A 21,768-nucleotide genomic window follows, 5' to 3' on the forward strand; every position below is an offset into this window, starting at 1 on the left:
TGCATGCTTTGGCAATTTCGATACCTGTGAAAATTGTTGTTCTGTGGTTGTCCGACTGTTCGAGTTCCTCTTGAGAAAAAGGTTTAAGTAGACGTTTAGCTGATCGTCTAGGCTGCTTGCCCTAGGAGGAGGCAGAAGCACTGGGTAGGCGTCGACTGGGATGTGACGAAAATAAGCTGAGCGATGAAGTTATCTCGGCAAGGAGGATTTCCACACAAAAAAGCAATTTGCCGTCGATTGAGGTGCTTGTGAGCTGGGGGATGGTCAGGAGAAATAGGGGAGCGGCCTTGAACGAATGAATGCTCAGGGAGGGTGGTGCATTGTAGTCGAAGTATGAAGTAGTGACAGTATCCTTGACTACCTCCGCCGGGAGCTGATCGGGTGCCTGACCTGGTCCTTGCAGCATCAAATATGGGGCTTTGGGTGGGGTCACAATATTCAATCTCATTCATGTTCAGCCGTAGCTGAGACCAAGCTGTTGGTCTAAGAAATCGGGTTACTTGAGCCGCAGCGAGGGACGTACTCGAGCCCAAGGCAGAAGCATGATGGAAAGACAAAGAATAAAAAGAGAAAATAAAAGCAATGCTTTGTAAAGCGTGGTATGGAGACATGATGGTGGTGATGCGCAAGAATCAATCTACGCAGCTGGCCGAGACGCCATGATAGGACATTGGCATCTTTCTGTTCTCTCGAGGGGCTGAGTGTCGCCAAAGGCGTGGGCTGAACAATTTTGAATCAATTTTTGAACAAGATGAAAAAAGGAGGGGGAAAAGCTAGCTTTCATCGGCTTGTTGCCAGCATCAGGGAGCAGAATAAGGTTGGTGACAAAGGACAAGAGTCGAGACTGGTGTCTCTTGTGTGGTGAGAAGAGCACGCTAGACTTCTTTTACCTTTCAGTATGGAGAGGGTCCTGCTCGCTTAAATTGGGTCCAAGTGGGGGGTGAGGGAAGTTACAGCCGGAAAATGGAAAGCGTAAAGGATACTCTCTGTGTGTACACATCACATAGCAACACCAGTTAGTTGGGAAAGACGGGCTTTTGCCATCCATTCTTCCACCCTTGTACTTAAGCCTGCCTACTTTGGAAAGTGGCCTCAAAGGGTTAGTCAGTACATAGGACGGTGGGTCCCATCACACAGATCACCCAGAGGTCATATGCATTGGACCCTGCAGCCTGCACTCAAACAAGGAAAGAAGTCAATCCTCCTTTGACTCGTCCCATCTTTCTTGACCCAGTATCTTTGATGGCAGCAACTGACATACAACAACTAGACACTATATATCGGCTTAGTGGGTCTAGTCCATGAGCCATCTCGTTTTTACTATTCTGCCCCGCCCACGATGCTAGTCGAGCCGCTTGTGGCCGGCGTGAAGCATCCCATTTCTGCTGACACTTCTTGGCAACCATGGCTGTGTAAAGTATCCATAGAGCTGGGAATCTGGTGGCAGCGCCCTTTGCCACAAGGCTCCGACTGATACTGTGTGAGCTGTGGACAGCCACATCGAAAGCCTGCCCACGCTGGTGCCATACACTTGAGGTGGCCCGACACAATGGATGCGCTTGTTTCCAAGTGACATTTCCATGGAATGGTTGCCCACGTTGACTAAAAAGTAGCAAGCATTCTGCCGAATCTCATTTCTTGGTCTTCAACCAGCGTTAAAGGCACCATAGGGGCAGTCAAACTTGGCTCAACTGATGGCTACCTAGATAGTCTCATCACGCTTTTGTATTGAGCGCCAAGTGCAGGTGTCTCCGGCAAATTCATATTGTGTAAAAGATAAAAGGCTTATCTATCGTCGGAAAAAGGCAAAATCGTCGTTGAATTCATGATATTGTCCACGTAGAATGCCTTCAAAAGTGGCGGATTATGGATATTGTGAGGCCCAGCAGAGAGAATCTTATTGATGGAACCTTTCAGTGGCTTTACTGGGTGTAGCGCCTACCCCAACAGCGGTGAACAGCCATTGGCGCCTCAATCTGGACCGGTGCAAGGGAGAGGCAAAGGAAGAGACGTGTCGTGGGATCTGGTTCTCCACAGCCACTGCACTCGACTCCGGAGGGATAAACGGGTCCTGGAGTGGATGCTGTTTCGGAAAAACAAAGCAGTCGTTGTTGTCGCAAAATTCTGCTTACCTTGTGGCGCAAATTAAAGAGGAAGTGGGATTTTAAACAACCAATTCAGATATGCTGGAGAATTGGCGCGACACGTTCTCTAGCCAAGCCGCGCCCAGAGTGAAAGTATTGTTTGGAGTCAGGCCAGCTCTTGGGAGACAATAGGTCAATAGAGCTGAGGGGTCCGTGATGTTTCTGCGTCCGCGTACTGTTTGTATAGTATTCTTCGATACAGATTGAGTATACTACAGGTTTCTGGTACGGGTTGACAAGAAAGGCGATGTGCTGTACAGAACAATATGAATAGGACAGCCCGAGGATATCATCGACGCTATAGGTGGTAAGCTCAACCTCACAGCTCATTATGAAAAAGCGCTTGATTTGAGCCACTCAAGTCTTTCAGTTGGTACTTTTTACTAGGCGAGTTACTTGTTCTTGGATTTGCTTGGCCAGAGCATGGCCAAGAAGGTCATTGCCAGTTCGGTAACTCCCATCTGGCAATGACCCCTGATGGAAAGAAAATCGTCTAGCCCCGAAGGAGAATTATGTACGTACCCGTACCCCTGCATGAAGCGTCCCACTTATGCAGGTTATGCCACGGCCCCTGTACCAATGGAGATCTTGGAGAAAACATTCGACAGGCGTGCACGCACCTTCTTCTAACCTCCTTTCCTATTTCCCATTGCCGCTTCCAGCTTCGTGTGCTAATTTCCACATGGGCCTGGCGGACAAGGTTGTCATTGGGGTTCAAGACTTGGGCTGTAAGCCCCGGCGTTTCCTCTCTTCGTCTTGCTTTTACGGGAAAACTGCCGCTTAGCTGCAAGCCTCAACCCTCTCAGTCGGATTCCCCTTGTCTCTCACGCACTTCTCTTCTGCTGCGCTTCTGGAGTGGCTCATCGGCATAGGGCGCCTGAGCTGGACTACATCGAGGCAAGGCGACTGTCACGGTGACTGCGATGGCGAACTCGGCACCAATAGAACGCTCCAGGTGTGGGTGCCGACAATATGGATAGCGCTCGAGCACAAAGAGACGCGAGCTATTCATGGCTAGCGTCAAGGTCTTTTCATTGTACTTTAGTCTTTCGCCTTTCTCGACCCGTCCATCCCCATCTCCCTCTTGGCCCCATCTCACACTATGACAGCCAAAGAAGCAGCCAGGTAACCGGCCCGTTCAGTCAATCGTTTCCCACACAAGACGCGTTGCAAGCGCAATCCGCAGCTGTATAGCTTGACCCGCTAGCCTTCTTGGTTTCTTTGCAAGCCCCATGCGAGCGTGGCATCCTCTAGCTTCGCTCTTGGCCGCTTTCCCCGATACTGTTCTCTGTGTACCTTTTGGTCCATCATGGAGGAGATCATCTCTCCCAAGTTGGAGGAGATGGCTGGAGCCTAGCCAAGTCTATCCGCGTCTAAGGATTTTGGTGTTGTGTGTGGCTCCCCACCAACTCTGCACTGGCTGCGCTTTGAATCGAGGCAATATATAGGTTCTTGGTTCCCGGACCATCATGACTTGTTTTCCCTCTCTATCTCATCACCTCATTCTTTACACTCCTTATTTCAAGTTCTGTGTTTGGTTTTGCCTCTTGGGCGCTCGTTTGTCACCATGAGGACCACACAGCTGTCTTTCACTTTCCTTTCCGCACTCTCCTTTGCCAACGCGGCAGCCTACCCTCCCGGTCTTTACAAGCGGGCTCTCCAAGCCCCTGCAAACCTGACGAATGGCTACATCTCTCTGGGCTGCTATGTGTACGGGTCCCTCATCAAATTACAAGCAGACCGTGTAAAAGCTGACGAGATAATAGCGACGTGGGCCGAACAATCGCTGAAGCCGGCACCTCGAGCAACCTGATGACTAACGAAGTTTGCACCAAGTTCTGCTTCGACAAGGGTTTCTCGTACGCCGGTACTGAGTGGTATGGTGAATGTTACTGCGGTAATGCTCTGGCCAAGGGCGGCGTTCTCGCCAACGAGGCCGACTGTGTTACACCTTGCAACGGAAACTCCACTCAGCCCTGCGGTGGCCCTAACCGCCTGACTTTGTACAAGACTTCACTCATTATTGGTCCTTCCGTCAATCCCGGCGTCGGTGATTGGTCTTCCATTGGATGTTACTCGTAAGTAGCCAGCAACTCTACAGCAGCTCCATCGCAACTAGTTTCTTACACACATGACAGCGAGGGCACCACTGGCCGCGCGCTTGAGTATGGCGTCCACAACATCAATGATGGCATGACCGTTGCCAAGTGCACGTCAGCTTGCGAGAAGGCCGGTTACATTCTTGCCGGTCTTGAGTATTCTGGCGAATGCTGTAAGTTATCGTGATACCGATAAAGAGACGAAAATTCTCTGACAATAGGCCTCAGACTGCGGCAACAAGCCAGCCAACGGCGGCCTTCCGGCTGTTGACGGCTGCAACATGCTTTGCAGTGGTAACGCATCCGAGTATTGTGGTGGACCCAACCGTTTGAACGTCTACGACTTCCAGCATCGGTACCAGCCACTTCCTGTTAGCTCTACGTCGACTCCGGCGCCGACTAGCTCTTCGGCGTCCAGCTCAAGGTCGGTAACCAGTTTAACCTCCTCCAGATCATCATCAGCTAGTAGCATCAACCCATCCTCAAACTCCATCAAAGTCTCTTCCTCGTCATCCTCTTCAGTCCCACGATCATCATCCTTTTCACCATCTACCTCCTCATCTATCTCATCTCGCCTATCATCTGCCTCACCATCAAGATCATCATCCGTCTCATCTGCCTCACTCTCTGCTCTATCACGGTCACCATCTGTCTCACCATCTGCCTCACCATCAAGATCATCATCCGTCTCATCTGCCTCACTCTCTGCTCCATCACGGTCATCATCTGCATCGTTATCTGCCTCATCACGATCATCATCCGCCTCCTTGTCATCATCCTCAGCATCACGTCCTTTGAGTTCCACATTGTTAACATCAACTCGCAGCACCCTCTCTAGCTCTAGCAGTTCGGTCATTTCCTCCAGCAGCTCCGACGTCAGCTCCAGCAGCTCTGCCACACCCGCTAGCAGCACCCTTGTTTCAAGCACTTCCACCGTGTCCAGCAGCAGCAGCAGCAATCCTGCCACTTCGTCCTCCAGCTCCGAGATTAGCAGCAGCAGCAGCAGCAGCAGCAGCAGCAGCAGCTCCACTACTTCCTCTAGCACCAGCTCCGACGTTAGCAGTAGCAGCAGCAGCAGCAGTTCCGCTACTTCCGCTACTTCATCTAGCACTAGCTCTGATGTTAGCAGCAGCAGCAGCAGCAGCAGCTCCGCTACTTCCGCTACTTCATCCAGCACCAGTTCCGATGTTAGTAGCAGCAGCAGCAGCAGCAGTTCCGCCATCTCATCCAGCACCAGCTCCGATGTTAGCAGCAGCTCTTCGGTTTCTTCCAGCTCTGACGTCAGCAGCAGCAGCTCTGGCACTTCCTCCAGCAGCATTGTGGTCAGCAGCAGCTCTACGAGCAGCATAATCAGCAGCACTTCGTCCTCCGCTACTCCCACTCCTACTGGACCTAGCCAACCGGCAGTTGTCGGTAGCTGGAAGTGGTACGGATGCCAGACCGAAGCTCAAAATGCCCGAGCTCTCAATGCCGCCATGTTTGGCGACGATGCCATGACCATTGAGAAGTGTGTGGCTTTCTGCGCCGGATACACTTTCGCCGGTGTTGAGTGGTCTCGTGAATGTTGGTGTGGAAACTCATTCATGCCTGGCTCCAAGGTCGCCCCTTCTAGCGATTGTTCCATGACTTGCACTGGCAACAAGTTCCAGTATTGTGGAGAGGGTAACCGCCTGTCTGTCTACACCATTGGTGACGCCAAACAGATTGAGTCCTCTTCCTCATCTTCCTCAGCGTCTACATCCGTCTTGTCGGCCACACGCTCGGCTACTGGCTCTACTTCTTCGACTTCTGCCTCAGCGACACCTTCTGCCGCTGCCAACCTGCTACCTGCCGGTTGGGAAAGAAGAGGCTGCTGGGTTGACAATGCGAACGGCCGCATTCTGCCCTTCCAAGCCCCTGAGGACGCCAAGTTGACCATCGCAAAATGTGCTCAGTACTGCGAGAGCAAGGGATACACGGTTGCTGGCGCTGAATGGTTCACTCAGTGCTTCTGCGGCAATGCCATCTACGGAGGCGGTGTTGAAACCACTGATATTGCCTCCTGCAGCACTCCTTGCGGTGGTAACGACACTGAGACTTGCGGTGGTCCCAACCGCATGAACATCATCTCCAAGGGCGTTCCTGTTACTTATGCCCCCCCTGTACCTCAGAAGAGCGGCCTGAACGGGTCTTGGACCTATGAAGGTTGTGTTGAGGACAACGTCGGCGGCAAGCGAACCTTCGGTCAACAGACAATCTACGCCGGCACACTGACCGCCGGCCTTTGCCTGGACGCTTGCGCCAAATTTGGCTACATGGCTGCTGGTCTTGAGTACGGCGAGGAGTGCTACTGTGGCGACCCTGCCAACATTGCAACGGCCGGCGCAAAGTTTGTCGATGAGTCTCGATGCAGCATTACTTGCGCTGGCAATGCCACCGGAATCTGCGGTGGTCTCGCTGTCATGACTACTTACTTCTGGACTGGCACCCCCCTCTATTCGTGGAACTACGCAACGGGCGACGCCGCCGGAAAGTACGAAGACTTTATCGGTGGTAAGTGCATTCCTCTGATGACGATGGAATCCATTACCGGCAAGGTTACCTTCCTTGAGAAGTGGGGAACTGGGCCGCCGAACTCAACTGGTGCCTACGAGCTTGACGTCTCCCTTGCCCCGGATCTGAACAAGGCCTGGCGAGAGATGCACGTCAAGACCGACGTCTTCTGCTCTGCTGGTTTGACACTCCCTGACAAGGCTGGTCGCCAAATGAACATTGGAGGCTGGTCTGGTGATTCTACCTATGGTGTACGTCTCTACACTCCATCTGGTTCTAAGGGTGTTAATGGTACCACCGATTGGGAGGAAGACCCCCAAACCTTGCGCCTTCAGGATGGCCGCTGGTACCCCTCCGCAATGATCATGGCCAACGGCTCTATCTTTGTTATTGGAGGCGAGGAAGGCTCCAATGGTGCCGCTGTTCCTACCATTGAGGTCCTGCCTTACACCGGCACTGCTCCCCTCTTCCAGCAATGGCTTCTGGACACTGACCCGAACAACCTGTATCCCTTCATTGCCGTCTTGCCTAGCGAGGACATTTTCGTGGCATACTGGAACGAAGCTAGAATTCTGGATAAGGTCACTTTCGAGACCAAGACCCTCTTGCCCAAGATCCCCGGCTCTGTCACCAACCCCGAGGGAGGACGTACCTATCCTCTTGAAGGCACCGGTGTTCTTCTGCCTCAGAGGGCACCATACGATGAGCCTCTCGGTGTCCTCATCTGTGGTGGCTCTGGTGAAGGCGCGGGTATTGCTCTTGACAACTGTGTCACCATTGAGCCTGAAGGTGCCAAACCAACATGGACTATTGAGCGTATGCCCTCTCGCCGCGTCATGTCTTGCATCGCTCCTCTGCCTGATGGAACCTACCTCATCAACAACGGTGCCCAGCAGGGTGTTGCTGGCTTCGGTCTTGCCAACACGCCCAACCACAATGCTCTCTTGTACGACCCCACAAAGCCCCTCGGCTCGCGTATCAGCGTTCTGGCCAACACGACCATCTCACGCCTTTACCACTCCGAGTCCATTACTCTCCTGGACGGTCGTGTGCTTGTCACTGGTTCTGACCCCGAGGATGGTGTCAACCCTCAGGAGTACCGTACCGAGGTCTTCTACCCTCCCTACCTCATGGGCAACAAGTTCCGCCCGACGTTCACCATCACAAACAAGGACTGGGCGTACGGAGGCTCTTACACTTTCAACCTCGGCACCCAGCCCAAGGGCGCCATCACGGCTTCCCTGCTCGGCGCGGTATCCTCAACTCACGGAAACTCTATGGGTGCCCGAACCATCTTCCCTGCCGTTAGCTGCAATGCCTTGTCATGCACTGTTCAGGCGCCACCCCGCGCCGGCGTTGCTCCTCCGGGCTGGTATCAATTCTTCGTCCTTGAAGACGGCATTCCCGCTGTCGGCGTCTACGTCCGCGTCGGTGGTGATCCTGCCGGCCTGGGCGACTGGCCGAAGGTCAAGGGCTTCACGACCCCTGGTGTCTAAAGCTTCTTTTCGTGGCATGGGGATATGTTTTTCTTTCTTTCACTTCATAGACTTGGGTTGGTGTTTGATACCTCTTTTTTGATATTCCAAGCGAACCATTATGCTTCTCGGTGGTATAGACTAGGGACCCAAATTTGGGTGCGGTAGACATACAGGAGATCCTGCTTCTGCGCCTACGGGCATTAGACGGGGGGTTTGACACACACTCTTTTGCGGTTATGGATGTTGTGTTTTTTTGTTGGGAGGAATATGTATACTCAAGGCAATGCGACTTGAGGATATATAGATACTTCCATTACTTGGCCAAACACTGGCAATATATGAAATTTGTACAAAAAAAACCAAAGTCTTGATTTTGGGTAGTTCCTGGTGAATGTTTGGGTGGGTGAAAGCATCAGTTCGGTCCCTTTTTTTTTTTTTTCCTTTCTTTCTGATGGAGCAGGTGGGCAGTGAAGTGAGGGACCAACCAACAACGATCTCGTCGACCAACGGCAATCAGGCGGAAGAGCTTTAGAATTTGACCTGGAGGCTGGGGCGGCACATTACACTCTTGGGCGCGAATGTGGGTGAGAGACACGCCGACGCCAAGGTTGTCGGTGCCGCGCCACAGTAACCCCTCTCGTTGGTTCTGGAGAGATATTAGTTGGTAGGCAGCCGCTGTTTGCACCTGCAGCACGCCACGACAAGGGTGACTGAACGGTGAGCACACATGGTTTCATAAGCTTAATTGCAGTTTAATCGTTTTGCTAACCTTGCATCTCTCGGACTTGGTCTAGGCTCCAACAGTTTGGTAATGAGATGGTCATTTCAAGCATCGCGAAAGAGGAGATTAAGATGGACCATGTTTCCCTCTTCTCGGGAATATTGATTGCCATTTGGCATGGCCCCCCCCCCTGGTTCACCCAACCCAGCTTGACGGGTGCCTAACATCCTCCCAGAGCAAAGCCCCCGCCGAAGAGAGCAATTCGCGGGTACCATCCCCGGCGCCGTCCCCGCTTTTTAACAGCGGTGCAGCGGCGCCAGGTGCTGTACTGCCACTTCCTTTCTTCCCTGTTGTGTATACCTTTACCTACCCACAGGGATCTCCTCGTCGCAACTTTTTCGCAGACGCTGCATGTTTCTAACAATAGACCAACCAACGCGGGATTGCGTCCTGGAGACCGAACACAATGAGAAACACGGCCACGATGGAAACAGGATGATTCACCGGGGCAAGGCAAAGACGGATCTTGCAGCATTTCCAACATCACACGATGGCCCGCAGGAGAGAGAGATATAAGGATGCTGGGTATCCGACATGCTGGGAACAGCGGGTGTTCCGTCTCATTCTCAAATTTCATTGTGATGTGTCTTGGCGCTCATCGATACTTCACGCGATATTCGGTGTTGTGATACCCCGTGTCTATAACTTCGCCATACCGATCCAGATATATATATTCGCAATCCTACGAACCAAGACATTGACCGTCATGGCTTCGCAACCCTGCACGCTCGCAACGTGCGATCTCTCTGACAGCCCCTACGGCTACCGGCCCAGCCAAGCCGCCAGCGCCGTCTTTATCGTCGTCTCTTCGGCTTGTCTCATCGCCAACGCTGCCATCACCGTCAGGACTGCGCAAACTCAACAGCGGCGCGCGACGGCGCCGTTCTCAATCTTTATTACAGTGGCGTGCGTGCTCGAGTTGCTGGGCTGGGCGGGTCGTCTCGCCGGCTGGAAAGACCCGTGGGCCGTGTACCCGTTCGTGCAGAGCAAAGCCTTGCTCACCGCCGCTCCTGTATTCATCACGTCGAGGTACGTTTGTGTCACCAACATCGAGTTGATGACGGGTTCGATTGATGCTGACGAAAATCGAGTAGCATCTACGTCTGTCTTGCGCCCATGATCCGCATCCTAGGGAATGAACACTCCTTCCTAAGACCTCACTTATACACCGCCATCCTTCTGCCTCTGGACGGCCTGTCATTGATATTGCAGATTGCCGGCCTGGCAGTGGGCTTCCAAGACGTCCCTTCCTTCATCGCCTCCAACACATCCTACGAGCCCAACGGCGCCGGCGCAAAGATCGCCCTTGCCGGCCTGGTAATCCAGTTTCTCACCCTCGTAGCCGCGGGCCTACTCCTCGCTTCCGTACTGCTTAGGGCCGCCGTGGCATACAGGAAATACGGGTACACCACGTTCCACCGGGACGTCGGCTACGTTCCCCTCACTGGGAGATTCCGAATCTTCGCGGCGGCAGTGCCGAGCGCCATGGCCGTGCTATTCGGGAGACTGTGCTTCCGGGTTGCGGAGTACGCGGGCGGGTTTCGGGGCCGCTTGGCCACGGGCGAGGAGGGCCTGTTCGTCGGACTCGAGGGGTTCCTGGTGGCGTATGCTCTGGTCGCGGTGGTCGCGTGCCATCCCGCGTTGTTCCTGAGGGACGGGAAGATGGTGACGCGGAGCGAGGCGGAGCCGTTTGTCGGCGGAAACGGGAGCCCTGCCGGCGCGGCCGCCATGCGGGAGCACGAGGCCGGGTTGGAGGAGCTAAGCAAGGTTTACCAGGCTCATGTGGAGCAGGAGGAGAGGTTGTCGAGGTTCGAGCGTGTTTAGAAGATATGGAATGATACCCCCCCGCCGCAAAAGTAGCGATTGTCTTTTTGATTGTTTTTAATTGTTAATTATACCATCTTTTCTTGTTTTGTCAATTACCTTTGCCCTTGATGTGATGCTTCGCATAGCTTCGCATAGTTGAACAGACGAGATTCTTCGTGACAATTTTATTTCTTTTCCTCTCATCCCATCATGAGAAACCGGTATAAATATAATATACACGGGCCATCCGCCCCTCATAATACATATTGATACAAATCCATGCGCAACGATTACTCGCTCTCGTCATCGGTCTCGACCTTTTTCTTCCTGCCCTTAGCAGGCGCCTTCTTCGTCGCCTTGGCCCCCTTCTTCGAATCCTTGGCCGCCTTGCGATCGACCTGGTCCTGGATCTTGCTCCGCTCGCTCTCGCCCTGCTTCTGCAACTCCGCCTCGAGCTCCTTGAACTCGTCGCTCTCGGCGTCCATACCAATCAGCCGCTCCAGCAGCTTGATCTCGTCCGCCCAAACCTGCTTGTCCTCGACCGATTTCCCGTTCTCGTCCTTGCGGTCGATGGGCGTCTCGAGAACCATCGGCATGTCCTGGAACAGCTCCGTGTTCACGAGCGTGTGGAACGCCCGCAGGCCGAGGAAACCCGTACCAATGTTTGCGTGCAAGTCGCGGTGCGAGGCAAAGGGGGCCTTGCTGTCGTTCACTGTATCCAGTCAGTACTTCTGTTCGTTTTCCAAAGCTGAGAGGTTTAGCTTGGGGTGACGACGTACGGTGGAATGCCTTGAGGTACTTGTTCCCAACAACCTCGTCAAACTCCTTCATCACCTCCTCAAACTTCTCCGGCGTGCGCAAGTCGTACCCGGCCGCAAAGGCATGACACGTGTCGATGCAGACGCCAACCCTTTCCTTGTCCTCGACATTGTCAATAATCTGCTTCAGATCCTCAAACTTGGTGCCAATGACGTTTCCCGCGCCCGCCATGTTCTCCAGCACCGTGACCACCGTCTTGGTCGCCTTGTGAGCGGCGTTCAACTGCGCCGCGATCCGCCCGCACGCCTCCTCCCGCGCTTCGCCGCCCGTGTTGCCCGGGTGGAAATTGTACAGCTTGACCCCCAACTGCTCGCAGCGCTGCAGGTCATCCAAGAAGCTGGTGTACGCCTGCTTGGCCTTGGCGGCGTCCGCCTGCGCGAGGTTGACGAGATACGAGCCGTGGGGCAGGACGTGGGCGGCGGCGTCGTAGGAATGCTGCTTCGTGAGAGATAGGAATTGCGTCTTTGCATCGGCTGCCAGCGGCGGACTCTCCCATTTCCGCTGAGACTTGAGGAAGAGCGCAAAGGCGTTGGCGCCGATGTTAACGGCGTTCTGGATCGAGTTTTGTACGCCTGCGATCAGGTATCAGACTGAATATTCTTTCCAAGAGTGAAGTTTGTGAGGATGAGATGTCATACCTCCTGCGCCGCTCACATGGGCACCAATATACATCGCTTTCTTGAGCGAGGAGACCGCCGTCCGGCCTGCAAGCGGCATGTCGCCGTCTTTCTTCGCCTTGCCTCTGGTGGTGGCGGTCTTTCTCTTCTTGGCAGGCTTCTCCTCCTCTTCTTCTTCCTCCTCGGCACAGCTGCCGCACTCGTGCTCGTCTTCAGGCTCGGCCTTGCGCTTTCCAACTGGTTTAGTTGCAGCTGCAGTCTTAGTCTTCGTGACAGCGACAGTTGTGCTCTTGGTTCCGTTCGCCTTGGCAGGAATCTCTTCTTCGACCTTGGTCTCAACGACGGCTTGCACCTTCCTCCGGGCTGATGTACGAGGAGGCATCTTCTTGTCAGTGACTCAAGAAACTAACAAACGAAAGGAAAAAAAAACCCGGGTAAATCAGTTTTGGTCGAGTGGGAAGGATTGCGCAGCTGATTTGTGACCTAGAAAGATCTGCGTATTTCAGCTCCAAAAGCTCGACGTCAGTATCGACGCGTCACACGCGGCAAGGTTCGCGCGCGGTCACGTGCATCAATTAAAGTACATGGTCCGTGCTTCCGGCCCGAACCCTTGTCCCCCTTTCACATCAGCGATAGCTATCCCATGAGCACGACTGGATGAAGGCCTCGGATAACTACGAACTGAGTTGTTTCACGAGTTCGGACGCCGAAGCTTGTTTCGCCAAATATTCGATTATAACATGTGAAATGCTTGTATTTAACCAAGTCTGCCAGCCTTTCCTCTTGTTACTCCCTTCTTTTTTCCCCTACTGATCTCCAGACGCCAAAATTTCAAAACCCCTTGTCTCATGCTGTTCCCAGCCAGCCACACATTGAGACTAGGTTAAGAGGTTGTTACACAATGAAAACGAGAGTCCGTCCAATGTCTTAAAGCTCGGCACGATTTAAGCAATGAACTGAAGCTCGGCCTTACGCTCAGGCGCGAACTGATCTTTATACGTGTCCCAGATCTTTTGCAGCTCGGCGATGTACAGCTCGTGCAGACGGTCAATTTCTTCCTGAGAGGGCTGGGCCGACGGCGGCGTTGTGACCTTGATGGGCTTGCCAACCACAATGTTGAGAGGCCTGCGGTAGGGCATCATTCCCACATCGTAATTGAGAATGCCGCGTCCGTGAAGTGCCGGCAAAGTGAACTTGAAAACGCGCAGGACGAACATTTGGAAGTTGTGAACCCAAGGGTGCGTCTTCGGGCTCAGCTGGTCGTAGAGATCGTTCTCTCCAAATCCCAAGACAGGCACCAGATCAGCCCCGGTTCGCAGGGCCATCTTAATGAAACCCTTGCGACCCTTGAGGATGAGTCTAAGAGTTCCTGGTTGGGCTTCAAGAGATTCTCTAGCTCCGCCAACAACGATTGTGACAGCTCTGCCCATTCCCTCGCCATTGCGGCCGCCCTTGCTCAGGGTGTTCCAGATCGACTCCTTAGAAACGGATCGAACTCCCATGGCCAGTATGTAGTCCCGGTACAAGGGAATGCGGAAGTTATTGTCGAGAGTCAACAAAGAGTTGGTGATGCCAGGGAACTGGTCATCAAATCCCAGGGCATTTGTGGCGAATGCAGCAAAAGCTCCATGCGAGATGATTCCATGGGGGTGGTATCCGAAGATGTACTTTCTGGTAGGTGGAAGGTCGTGGGTTTTGTGAAGCTCAGCGGGATAGTACTCAGCGAAGAGCTTCCAGATGTAAAGAGACCGTAACCTTTCCGAGCGATATTTGAGGTTGCCATCAGAAGCGACGCTGGAAAGTGAGAGGTGGATCAGGTACGGAACCAACAGAGGCCACGTAAAAGGGATGGCGGCAAGGAAGAAGAAGATCGAGACGAATGTGAGAATGGAAAGGCCGTGGAAAAGTACGGCTCCCGTCTGCAATCGGCGTACGAGAGGCACTTGCAGAGGAGCAAACCGAATACCTCCTGCTTTCCAACCATATCGATGGCTGTTCCTTCGGCCATACGCGGCGAGCGAGAGACGGGGGTACTCGTCGTCGTTCATGCTCTTGACCGCGGTTGATTCAGACCTGTCAGCTTCAAAACCGTCGACAAGTGTTTCATCGGCGGTTCCATCACTCCCGAAGCTCTTTTCAGCATCAGGCGAGTGACCGTTCCCATCCTCGTCACCATTGTTCCTTGCGAATGCTGTCCGTCGATCGTTTCGGTTCTGCTTCTTCGGAGTCTCGTCGCGGTCCTGAAAATGCTATGTTAGCACACTGCCTAGCTTAAAAGATATGCTGGGTTTTCTTACAGGAGCGTTGCCCTCCTGCTTCTCGGGGGAAGGCTTCTCGGAGTCGTTCGTCGAAGACTTGGATGGCCCAAGCTCTGGAGCTTCTGCGACAATGTCAACCTTTCGGCTCCCAGGCTCGGCTTCAGCTGGCTGCGACGCTAGCTGGGGATTGCTTGGTTTCCGATCAGCCTGCCTCTTGGTTGGCGATTTGGATCGAGCCGTCTTCTTGTTGCGAGGCATGACTGGTTGTTTTTTGTCGGTGACAGTAATCCCTTTTCTTGAAAACAAGCAAGGTCCAAATCATCGACAATGCAAGTGTTGCGGGGAAGATTTGTTATTTATGTGGGTGTTCTCTTACCTGGAATGACAGCCACCTTAGCTGTGTCCCCAAAGTTAGACATGACTGTGGCGGCGTCGGATGGCGGCAGGGCCGGACCTCGGACGAGCGTGCGGCTGTGGGCGTAGGCCGATGTAGCTTGCCTAGGAATGAGAACGAGGGACGCGCAGGGCGTCTATGATCGAGTCGGTCGATTCAACCAGGAGACCCAGGGCTTGTGTTCCGCAAGGGGTGATGTTTGACCAGCGGTACTCAGAAACCTTGTGTGCACAGGGTCCGAAGTCTAAGGAATGCACAAAGAGTGAGGGCGTAAGGTTGTGCAAGCGGCAGTGATTGAGATGGTGGTGGTAGTGGTGATGGTGGTGGGAGCAGAGTTGCGAAACGATGTTCGGCCGCTTGGCCGCATTTGCTTTACGCCAGGTGCTGACGCAGTGGGCGACTGGCAGATGCAGCTGCCCTGGTCGTAGTATCCGGAGCTGCCGCCAATGACGATGACGTGAGGATCCACATGCCGCATTGCGGCTGCAATGACTGCAGGGCTGTTGGCATAATCTGCTCATAATCTGCACAATACTTGCATTATATTTTACGAGCTACCACGAGTCCCTGGGCCGCTGGATGTGATAAGCTTACCATTTGCATGTGATTGCCTGACTTTTTCTTCTACCGTTCTTCTATCATGATTCTATCCAGACCCTTGTCGACTTAGGGGCTTTTTACCAACAGCTTACAGGGTTACGGGCACATTAAACCAGCGGTCAACAAGAGTCTTTCTCTGTCCCAAAGTATTTCTGCCCTCTGAATAGCTCTGTATAGAGCCTCGCACGCCCTAGAACCAGCCCTTGCAAGAGTCCCTCGAGGGATCTTCGCGGCTGTCTTGAAATAGCGTCGTTGAGCTACTTGCCGAGACTTGCTTTTGTCGCTAATGTAGCAGTTTTCAACTCATGCAAACCTCCTTGGTCGCCTGTCCTGCCCCGATCAATCGTCCCTGCTTTCATTGGCAAGAGCTTTGAGGTGGGCCTCGAGAGCTCTGACATGTGAAAACGACCCTTTTCACGCCATATCGGAGCTTCTGGTATCTACCTAGCTATTTCCGGGGCCCGTGCCAAGATGACTATCATCTAAGGGGTGATGGGGGGTCTATTGAACAGCAAGGGAGGACACGCGACACCAGGACCTCTAAGAGTTCCTGTTTTGCTACAATCACATCTGTTCTTTTTTTTTTTTCCAACTCAAGTTTTACCTCTGAGGGAGACAACACAGTTCTAATGTTGACCCCTCAAATTCCCAATGTTTTCAACACTGAGCAACTCAAGTCTTTCGACACTTTTTGTTAACCTCTTAAATAGCACTCATTACTACTACTCTGATGCATGAATTCGCACTGTCTTGAAAATGCTCAAAACACCAAGCAACACAGTAATTGCGGGGACATGTGAACTGTACACTCAATGTGATTTGCCCCTCACTCATTCGACTTCAAATTTTCCAGCGCAATGAACCCCACCATCATCTCATCCCACCATCCACCCCGCCGAAGTGATCACTCATCCTTATCCGCCAGCGCATATCACGAAACTTTTCTTTGAGATCAAACATGGCTAAGGCTAAGAAGGGAAATAAGGACGAAAAGGCAGCCAAGGCAGTACGTCCACAACTACCTATCAACACCAGAAACTTGTGCCTAACTTGAAGATGGAGTAGGCTGCGAAGAAGGCGAAGCAAGCCAACAAGGGCGAGAAGAAGGCCAAGACTAAGGCCGCGAAGCTCGAGGGTAGTGATGCGGAAGATGTAGACCTTGAGCAAGTGCTCGAGGAATATAGGAAGCAGCAGGAGCAATTCCTCAAGGTCACTGAGACCGTATCTGAGGGGCCCCCTAAGGCTCGCTCTGCCTCCACCATTCTCGCTTCGCCATGTGACCGCAACAACTTGCTGCTCTTTGGTGGCGAGTACTTCAACGGTGCGCTGGCTCAGTTCTTCAACGACCTGCACATATACTACATTGATCGTGATGAGTGGAGGTGCGTGACGTCGCCGAATGCGCCTTTGCCGCGCTCTGGACATGCGTGGACTCGTGCCTCCAACCCGAACCATGTTTACTTGTTCGGAGGTGAATTCTCCTCGCCGAAGCAGGGCACTTTCCACCATTACTCTGATTTCTGGCGTTTGGAGCCCGCCACGAGAGAATGGACGAAGATTGAGTGCAAGGGCAAGACGCCTCCTGCGAGGAGTGGCCACCGTATGACATACTGGAAGCAGTACATCATCTTGTTCGGCGGTTTTCAAGACACTTCGAACCAGACCAGGTACCTGGCTGACTTGTGGATCTTTGACACACAAAACTTTTCTTGGTTCAGCCCGACTCTGCCCCCGGCTCAGCTCAAGCCGGATCCGAGGTCCTCCTTCACGTTGCTCCCTCACGAACAAGGAGCTGTTCTTTACGGAGGCTACTCCAGAGTCAAGGCCACCGTTGCTGCCAACAAACAGGCCAAGGGGTCTTCGCAGGGGCAGAAGAACATCCTGAAGCCGTTGGTGCACGACGATTGCTTCTTCCTCCGTATGTCTCTACCTGCCGAAGGATCACCTGCTACTGCGCCTCCTGTCGTTCGCTGGGAACGGCGCAAGAAGCCTGCCAACGCGCCCAACCCGAAACGTGCGGGTGCTACCATGACTTGGCACAAAGGCCGTGGCATTTTGTTCGGAGGTGTGCACGATGTCGAGCAGAGCGAGGAGGGCATGGACAGCGAGTTCTTCAGAGAGCTGTTCGCGTGGAACATTGAACGAAACCGTTTCTTCCCACTGACCCTCCGTAAAGTTCGTCAGCAGAAGAAGGGTCCCTCTACTGAGCAGCGTGGAGGCCGTCGTGCGAGAGCCCAGGATCGTGAGGAGGAGCTCCTGAGGCAGCTTGCTGCTCTGGAAACCGGCAAGTCGCTAGAGGATGCTGAGGATATTGAGCTTGATAAGAAGGAGGAGCCCGAGGAGGACGTGAAGCCCTTGAGAGAGATGCCAATTACTATGGAGCTGCCTCATCCTCGTTTCAACGCTCAATTGGCCGTGCAAGACGATGTGCTGTACATCTACGGTGGTACATTTGAGCAAAAGGATCGCGAGTTCACTTTTGATGATCTGTATGCAGTTGATCTTGGCAAGATGGACGGCTGCAAGGAGATCTTTAACAGACCTGTCGAGGACTGGATCGTAAGTCGAGCTCAACTTCACAATGAGGTTACTTTACTAACAAAGCCTAGGATTCTGAAGATGAAGACGACGATGATGAGGATGACGAGGACGACGAGGATGAGGATGAAGACGAGGAGGATGTTGAGATGGAGGAAGAAGACAAGCCGCAATTATTCACAGCTAGCAAGCGTAAGAAGAAGGTCGACGAGGCCTCGGTTGCTGGCTCTGAGACCACTGCGGCAACCTCTACAACAGAGGATGACGATACAGAGGCCACAGAAACGGTGGATGACGGCCTTCCTCACCCGAGAGTAAGTTATATGTTTCCATCACTGTATTTGGACACGCTTCTAACAACAATACAGCCATTCGAATCAAGACGCGACTTCTTCGTGCGTACCACGGCTGAGTGGCAGGAGATTCTCATGACCAACCTGCGGTGGAAGAATATCCAACCAGAGTCTCTCACCATCAAGGAAATCAAGGCCAAGGCATTCGAGCTCAGTGAAGAGAAATGGTGGGATTGCAGAGAGGAGATCACTGCTTTGGAGGAGGAGCAAGAGGCTGCTGGCATCCAAGAGGTTGTATCCCTCGCCGAAAGAGGCGATGCTGGCGGTGGCGCGAGGAGACGATGATTGCCCATATTATTCATATATATTGCATATAGACAGCATATCGATCTTTTGGGCAAAAGGCACTTACACAACGGGCGACTGCTGCGTCTGAAAATACACCAGAAACTGACTCTGAATGAGGCACGTGACCGCGCGGTGACTTTTTGCCCCCCATCAAACGTCCCGTTTGGCAGGCAGCCACCCATTACAATCTTGAACGCTATCACTTCACATTAAACCAATTTGATAAAAACAACAAAACCTGTTCGGCGAGTCAAGAAGGTTTGCGTCGTGACTTCAGATCTGCTGGTTTTTTTTTTTCTTTTCTTTCTTTCCTTGTCTAAGTGATCCACCATGCCGATCGGCATTCAGCGTCTCAATGCAAAACGCTCGCACCCAAACGATCGGATTATCTTCATCAAACCTTTGAAAGGCCGCGATGAAAAAGTCGCGCAAGATTTCCTCGAAAGAATAGCGGCGCAATGTTGTTAGTTCCACTCTCAGTGCACACCTTGAAAAGTTAATTGACCTGCCCCAGTGCCCATCATGAAGGAACATCATCTATCGGTGATGTCACTGGAGGAGTACGAGCCAAACCCAGAGTTTGTCGGCAGAAACTTCAACGCTGGCGAGATTGTGCAGTTGGTACTGAAATCGCGGTCAGGGAGATGGCTGCCATTTGAATATGTGCAAATGGTGATGATGCATGAGTATGCAAGGTTCCATGACTTAGTAGCAGCCAACCCTAACTGTGGCATAGGCTAGCACACTGCAAACAGATGAATCACTCGAGGGCATTCTGGGCAGTAAGAAACCAGTACGCCGAGCAGATGAGGGGACTGTGGCAGCGAGGATACTCTGGCGAAGGCATCTGGGGTCGTGGCACATTGCTGCAGACGGGTGAGTTCCAGAACAACGTCGCGCTGCCAGGTGAATCAATACCAGAGCACCTCTGTGGTGGAACCTATCGCTCGCGGGGTCGAAAGAGAAAGGCAAAGCCAAAGCTATCCTACAAGGAGCAAAAAGAGCGAAGAATCCTAAAGAAGTTTGGTGCCAACGGAGTCGCACTTGGCGCGGATGAGGAGACCAAGGTCAAACTAGAGGGCGGGAAACGGACACAGGCCAAGCCTCGTGTAGCTGGAAGTGCAAGAGGCCGCGAGTTGCGTGCAGCCGCAGCTCTCGCTCGTTTTGATCAGCAGAAGAAGGAACCAGAGGACGATATCAAGTCTGAGATCAAAGACGAGGATAGCACCGAGAGCGAATACGAGGATGACCCGGTGGATATCAAGGCAGAAGATGCAGTTGACATTGATGGGAAGCCGATTGTTGATGGCAAGGGCCGTGGCATGATAAAGGTTTGCGAGGATGAAAACCCCAATGACCAGGATGCGCAGAATGAACTTCAAGAACTTCGCGCATCGGTTAAGCAGTGGCAAACACATCTCAACTTCAAACACGAAAACGAACCAACTGCATCATCATCCCAGGACAGGACAAACAACCGGGCTAAAGACCAAAAGCCGACTACAATAACCCAACCTCCAAAGCAAGCCACGACGCCACGAGTAAGAATTAAAAAGGAAGAAGATAGCGAAGACCGAGATGCACCAATCACAGCCATCGCGAGTGCTAGTCCGACAATTAAGAGAGAGGCGGCAGATGAACTCCCGCCATCAGCAGCCCACCAGCCAATCTCGGTGCAAGCGGCACCACCCTTGGATGAGGGTGGAGCGACGACTTCCATCACGGCGTCATCGACAACGGCGACACTGCCGGGAGGAGAAGTTTGCTGCGAAGTGTGCTCTTTTGCAAACCAGGCCCTGTCAATAACGTGTGCCGTATGCTCCCACGTGCTTGACCCAGCAAGCGTGCCGAATGCCTGGCGATGCCGGAGCACGACATGCCAGGGGAGCCAGTATCTCAACCCCGGCGATTTTGGGGTCTGCGGAGTCTGCGGGCAGAGCAAAAAGCAAGGATGAACACCAGTCAAGGACTGTTGACTATATCGCCTCACAAATGGATCATGACAAATCCCCTTTTTTTTTGGTATGCCAAGCAGAAATATCACGTTTACCTTACAGAGAGTATCGACATATAACACGGTAGAGAGTTACTGATCAAGGTAAATGGAAGTAGCAATCCTGACTTATCAGGCTATGCGCACATATTAATATGAGTAACTGTCCATCCCCCTGCGGAACTGACTAAGGGGGATGGCGATCGTGCTCGTATCTTGGCAGCAGGGCGGGTCTACGATGGGGTCCAGCTCTGATGATGGTAATTGTCATGTTATTCTAGGAAACAATATATACCCCCCCCCCCCCCCCCCCCCCCCCTTTATATGTTTGTGAGCTGTGCAGAGGGTAGCGAGCAATTTAAAAAGAACATTTCGCCCCAAAGTATTATTTTAGGTTTTTGCTTGTCAACCCTTCAAGTAGAGTTTGGGTCAGTGGAACCCGTCCGTGGTGACCGGTAAGCGGGTTCACGTTGACGACCCGGCTCTTAGCGAGAGGGGCAGCTTTAATTAGGACGAAACATGGAGAAAAGAAGAAGAAGGGAACTGCAAGACCCAAAAGCCGATCGATGGTGCAAGGCCAGTCGAAGTGGGATGTTCTAAAATGTTGACCGGCGCTCCGAAACTTCACTCAATTTTCGCAGGGTGGTACGAAAATTTGATTTGTTTGCAGGCCCTACCCCCAAACAATGTTGGGCTGAGAGCGGAATAATTTTGAAGTAGGTATGAAGGGGAGGAAGAAAAAGAAATCGGACTTGGGATATGTTTGTGGCGGTCGTCAGGGTCATTACTTGTTTGTGACAGCCGAGCAGCACGAGCCTGGCGAGGCGAACAGTTCGGGACTTTAGGTAGGTTTGCTATAGAGTATCTGATAAACAAATATTACCAAGCATGGACGAGGCAGCTGGAGAGGAGGCGACGATCTAGAATTTAGCTTTATTGTCGCAGATGGATTGCACTCTTCAGTTAACTTCGAGGATCTGCCGTATATCAAGCACATTTTATAGACAAGCTTGTAGCTTATCAGCCACTCAGGCATAGGGCAGACGGAATAAATAGTAGTAGTATAAG

At 52.7% G+C, this 21,768-nt stretch overlaps 7 protein-coding genes across 7 annotated transcripts; 4 read left to right on the forward strand and 3 right to left on the reverse strand.

The window, feature by feature from the left end:
• Positions 1-3,711: 3,711 nt before the first annotated feature.
• CTRU02_205743 (copper radical oxidase) lies at positions 3,712-8,271 on the forward strand (the record flags this gene model as incomplete). The annotated part of the gene is made up of 4 exons (XM_070204602.1): positions 3,712-3,854; positions 3,911-4,222; positions 4,283-4,416; positions 4,472-8,271. 4 exons carry the CDS (start codon positions 3,712-3,714, stop codon positions 8,269-8,271), a joined length of 4,389 nt encoding a protein of 1,462 aa, XP_070061706.1.
• Positions 8,272-9,740: 1,469 nt separating this feature from the next.
• Positions 9,741-10,858, forward strand: CTRU02_205744 (sphingoid long-chain base transporter RSB1; the record flags this gene model as incomplete). Its single annotated transcript, XM_036727737.1, has 2 exons — positions 9,741-10,063; positions 10,129-10,858. The coding sequence occupies 2 exons, from the start codon at positions 9,741-9,743 to the stop codon at positions 10,856-10,858; spliced, it is 1,053 nt and encodes a 350-aa protein (XP_036580692.1).
• Positions 10,859-11,130: 272 nt separating this feature from the next.
• Positions 11,131-12,658, reverse strand: CTRU02_205745 (DNA-(apurinic or apyrimidinic site) lyase; the record flags this gene model as incomplete). Its single annotated transcript, XM_036727736.1, has 3 exons — positions 11,131-11,552; positions 11,620-12,231; positions 12,298-12,658. The coding sequence occupies 3 exons, from the start codon at positions 12,656-12,658 to the stop codon at positions 11,131-11,133; spliced, it is 1,395 nt and encodes a 464-aa protein (XP_036580693.1).
• A 562-nt stretch (positions 12,659-13,220) lies between these two features.
• CTRU02_205746 (diacylglycerol acyltransferase type 2a) lies at positions 13,221-14,792 on the reverse strand (the record flags this gene model as incomplete). The annotated part of the gene is made up of 2 exons (XM_036727738.1): positions 13,221-14,516; positions 14,574-14,792. The coding sequence occupies 2 exons, from the start codon at positions 14,790-14,792 to the stop codon at positions 13,221-13,223; spliced, it is 1,515 nt and encodes a 504-aa protein (XP_036580694.1).
• Positions 14,793-15,172: 380 nt separating this feature from the next.
• On the reverse strand, positions 15,173-15,406 carry CTRU02_205747 (uncharacterized protein; the record flags this gene model as incomplete). Its single annotated transcript, XM_070204603.1, has 1 exon — positions 15,173-15,406. One exon carries the CDS (start codon positions 15,404-15,406, stop codon positions 15,173-15,175), a length of 234 nt encoding a protein of 77 aa, XP_070061707.1.
• Positions 15,407-16,486: 1,080 nt separating this feature from the next.
• On the forward strand, positions 16,487-18,704 carry CTRU02_205748 (kelch repeats protein; the record flags this gene model as incomplete). The annotated part of the gene is made up of 4 exons (XM_036727739.2): positions 16,487-16,534; positions 16,594-18,087; positions 18,138-18,380; positions 18,435-18,704. The coding sequence occupies 4 exons, from the start codon at positions 16,487-16,489 to the stop codon at positions 18,702-18,704; spliced, it is 2,055 nt and encodes a 684-aa protein (XP_036580695.2).
• Positions 18,705-19,037: 333 nt separating this feature from the next.
• Positions 19,038-20,662, forward strand: CTRU02_205749 (WLM domain-containing protein; the record flags this gene model as incomplete). Its single annotated transcript, XM_070204604.1, has 3 exons — positions 19,038-19,170; positions 19,222-19,393; positions 19,444-20,662. 3 exons carry the CDS (start codon positions 19,038-19,040, stop codon positions 20,660-20,662), a joined length of 1,524 nt encoding a protein of 507 aa, XP_070061708.1.
• Positions 20,663-21,768: the final 1,106 nt, after the last annotated feature.

This window comes from Colletotrichum truncatum (assembly GCF_014235925.2).
Source record: "Colletotrichum truncatum strain CMES1059 chromosome Unknown Contig_0003, whole genome shotgun sequence".
NCBI classification, from domain to species: domain Eukaryota; kingdom Fungi; phylum Ascomycota; class Sordariomycetes; order Glomerellales; family Glomerellaceae; genus Colletotrichum; species Colletotrichum truncatum.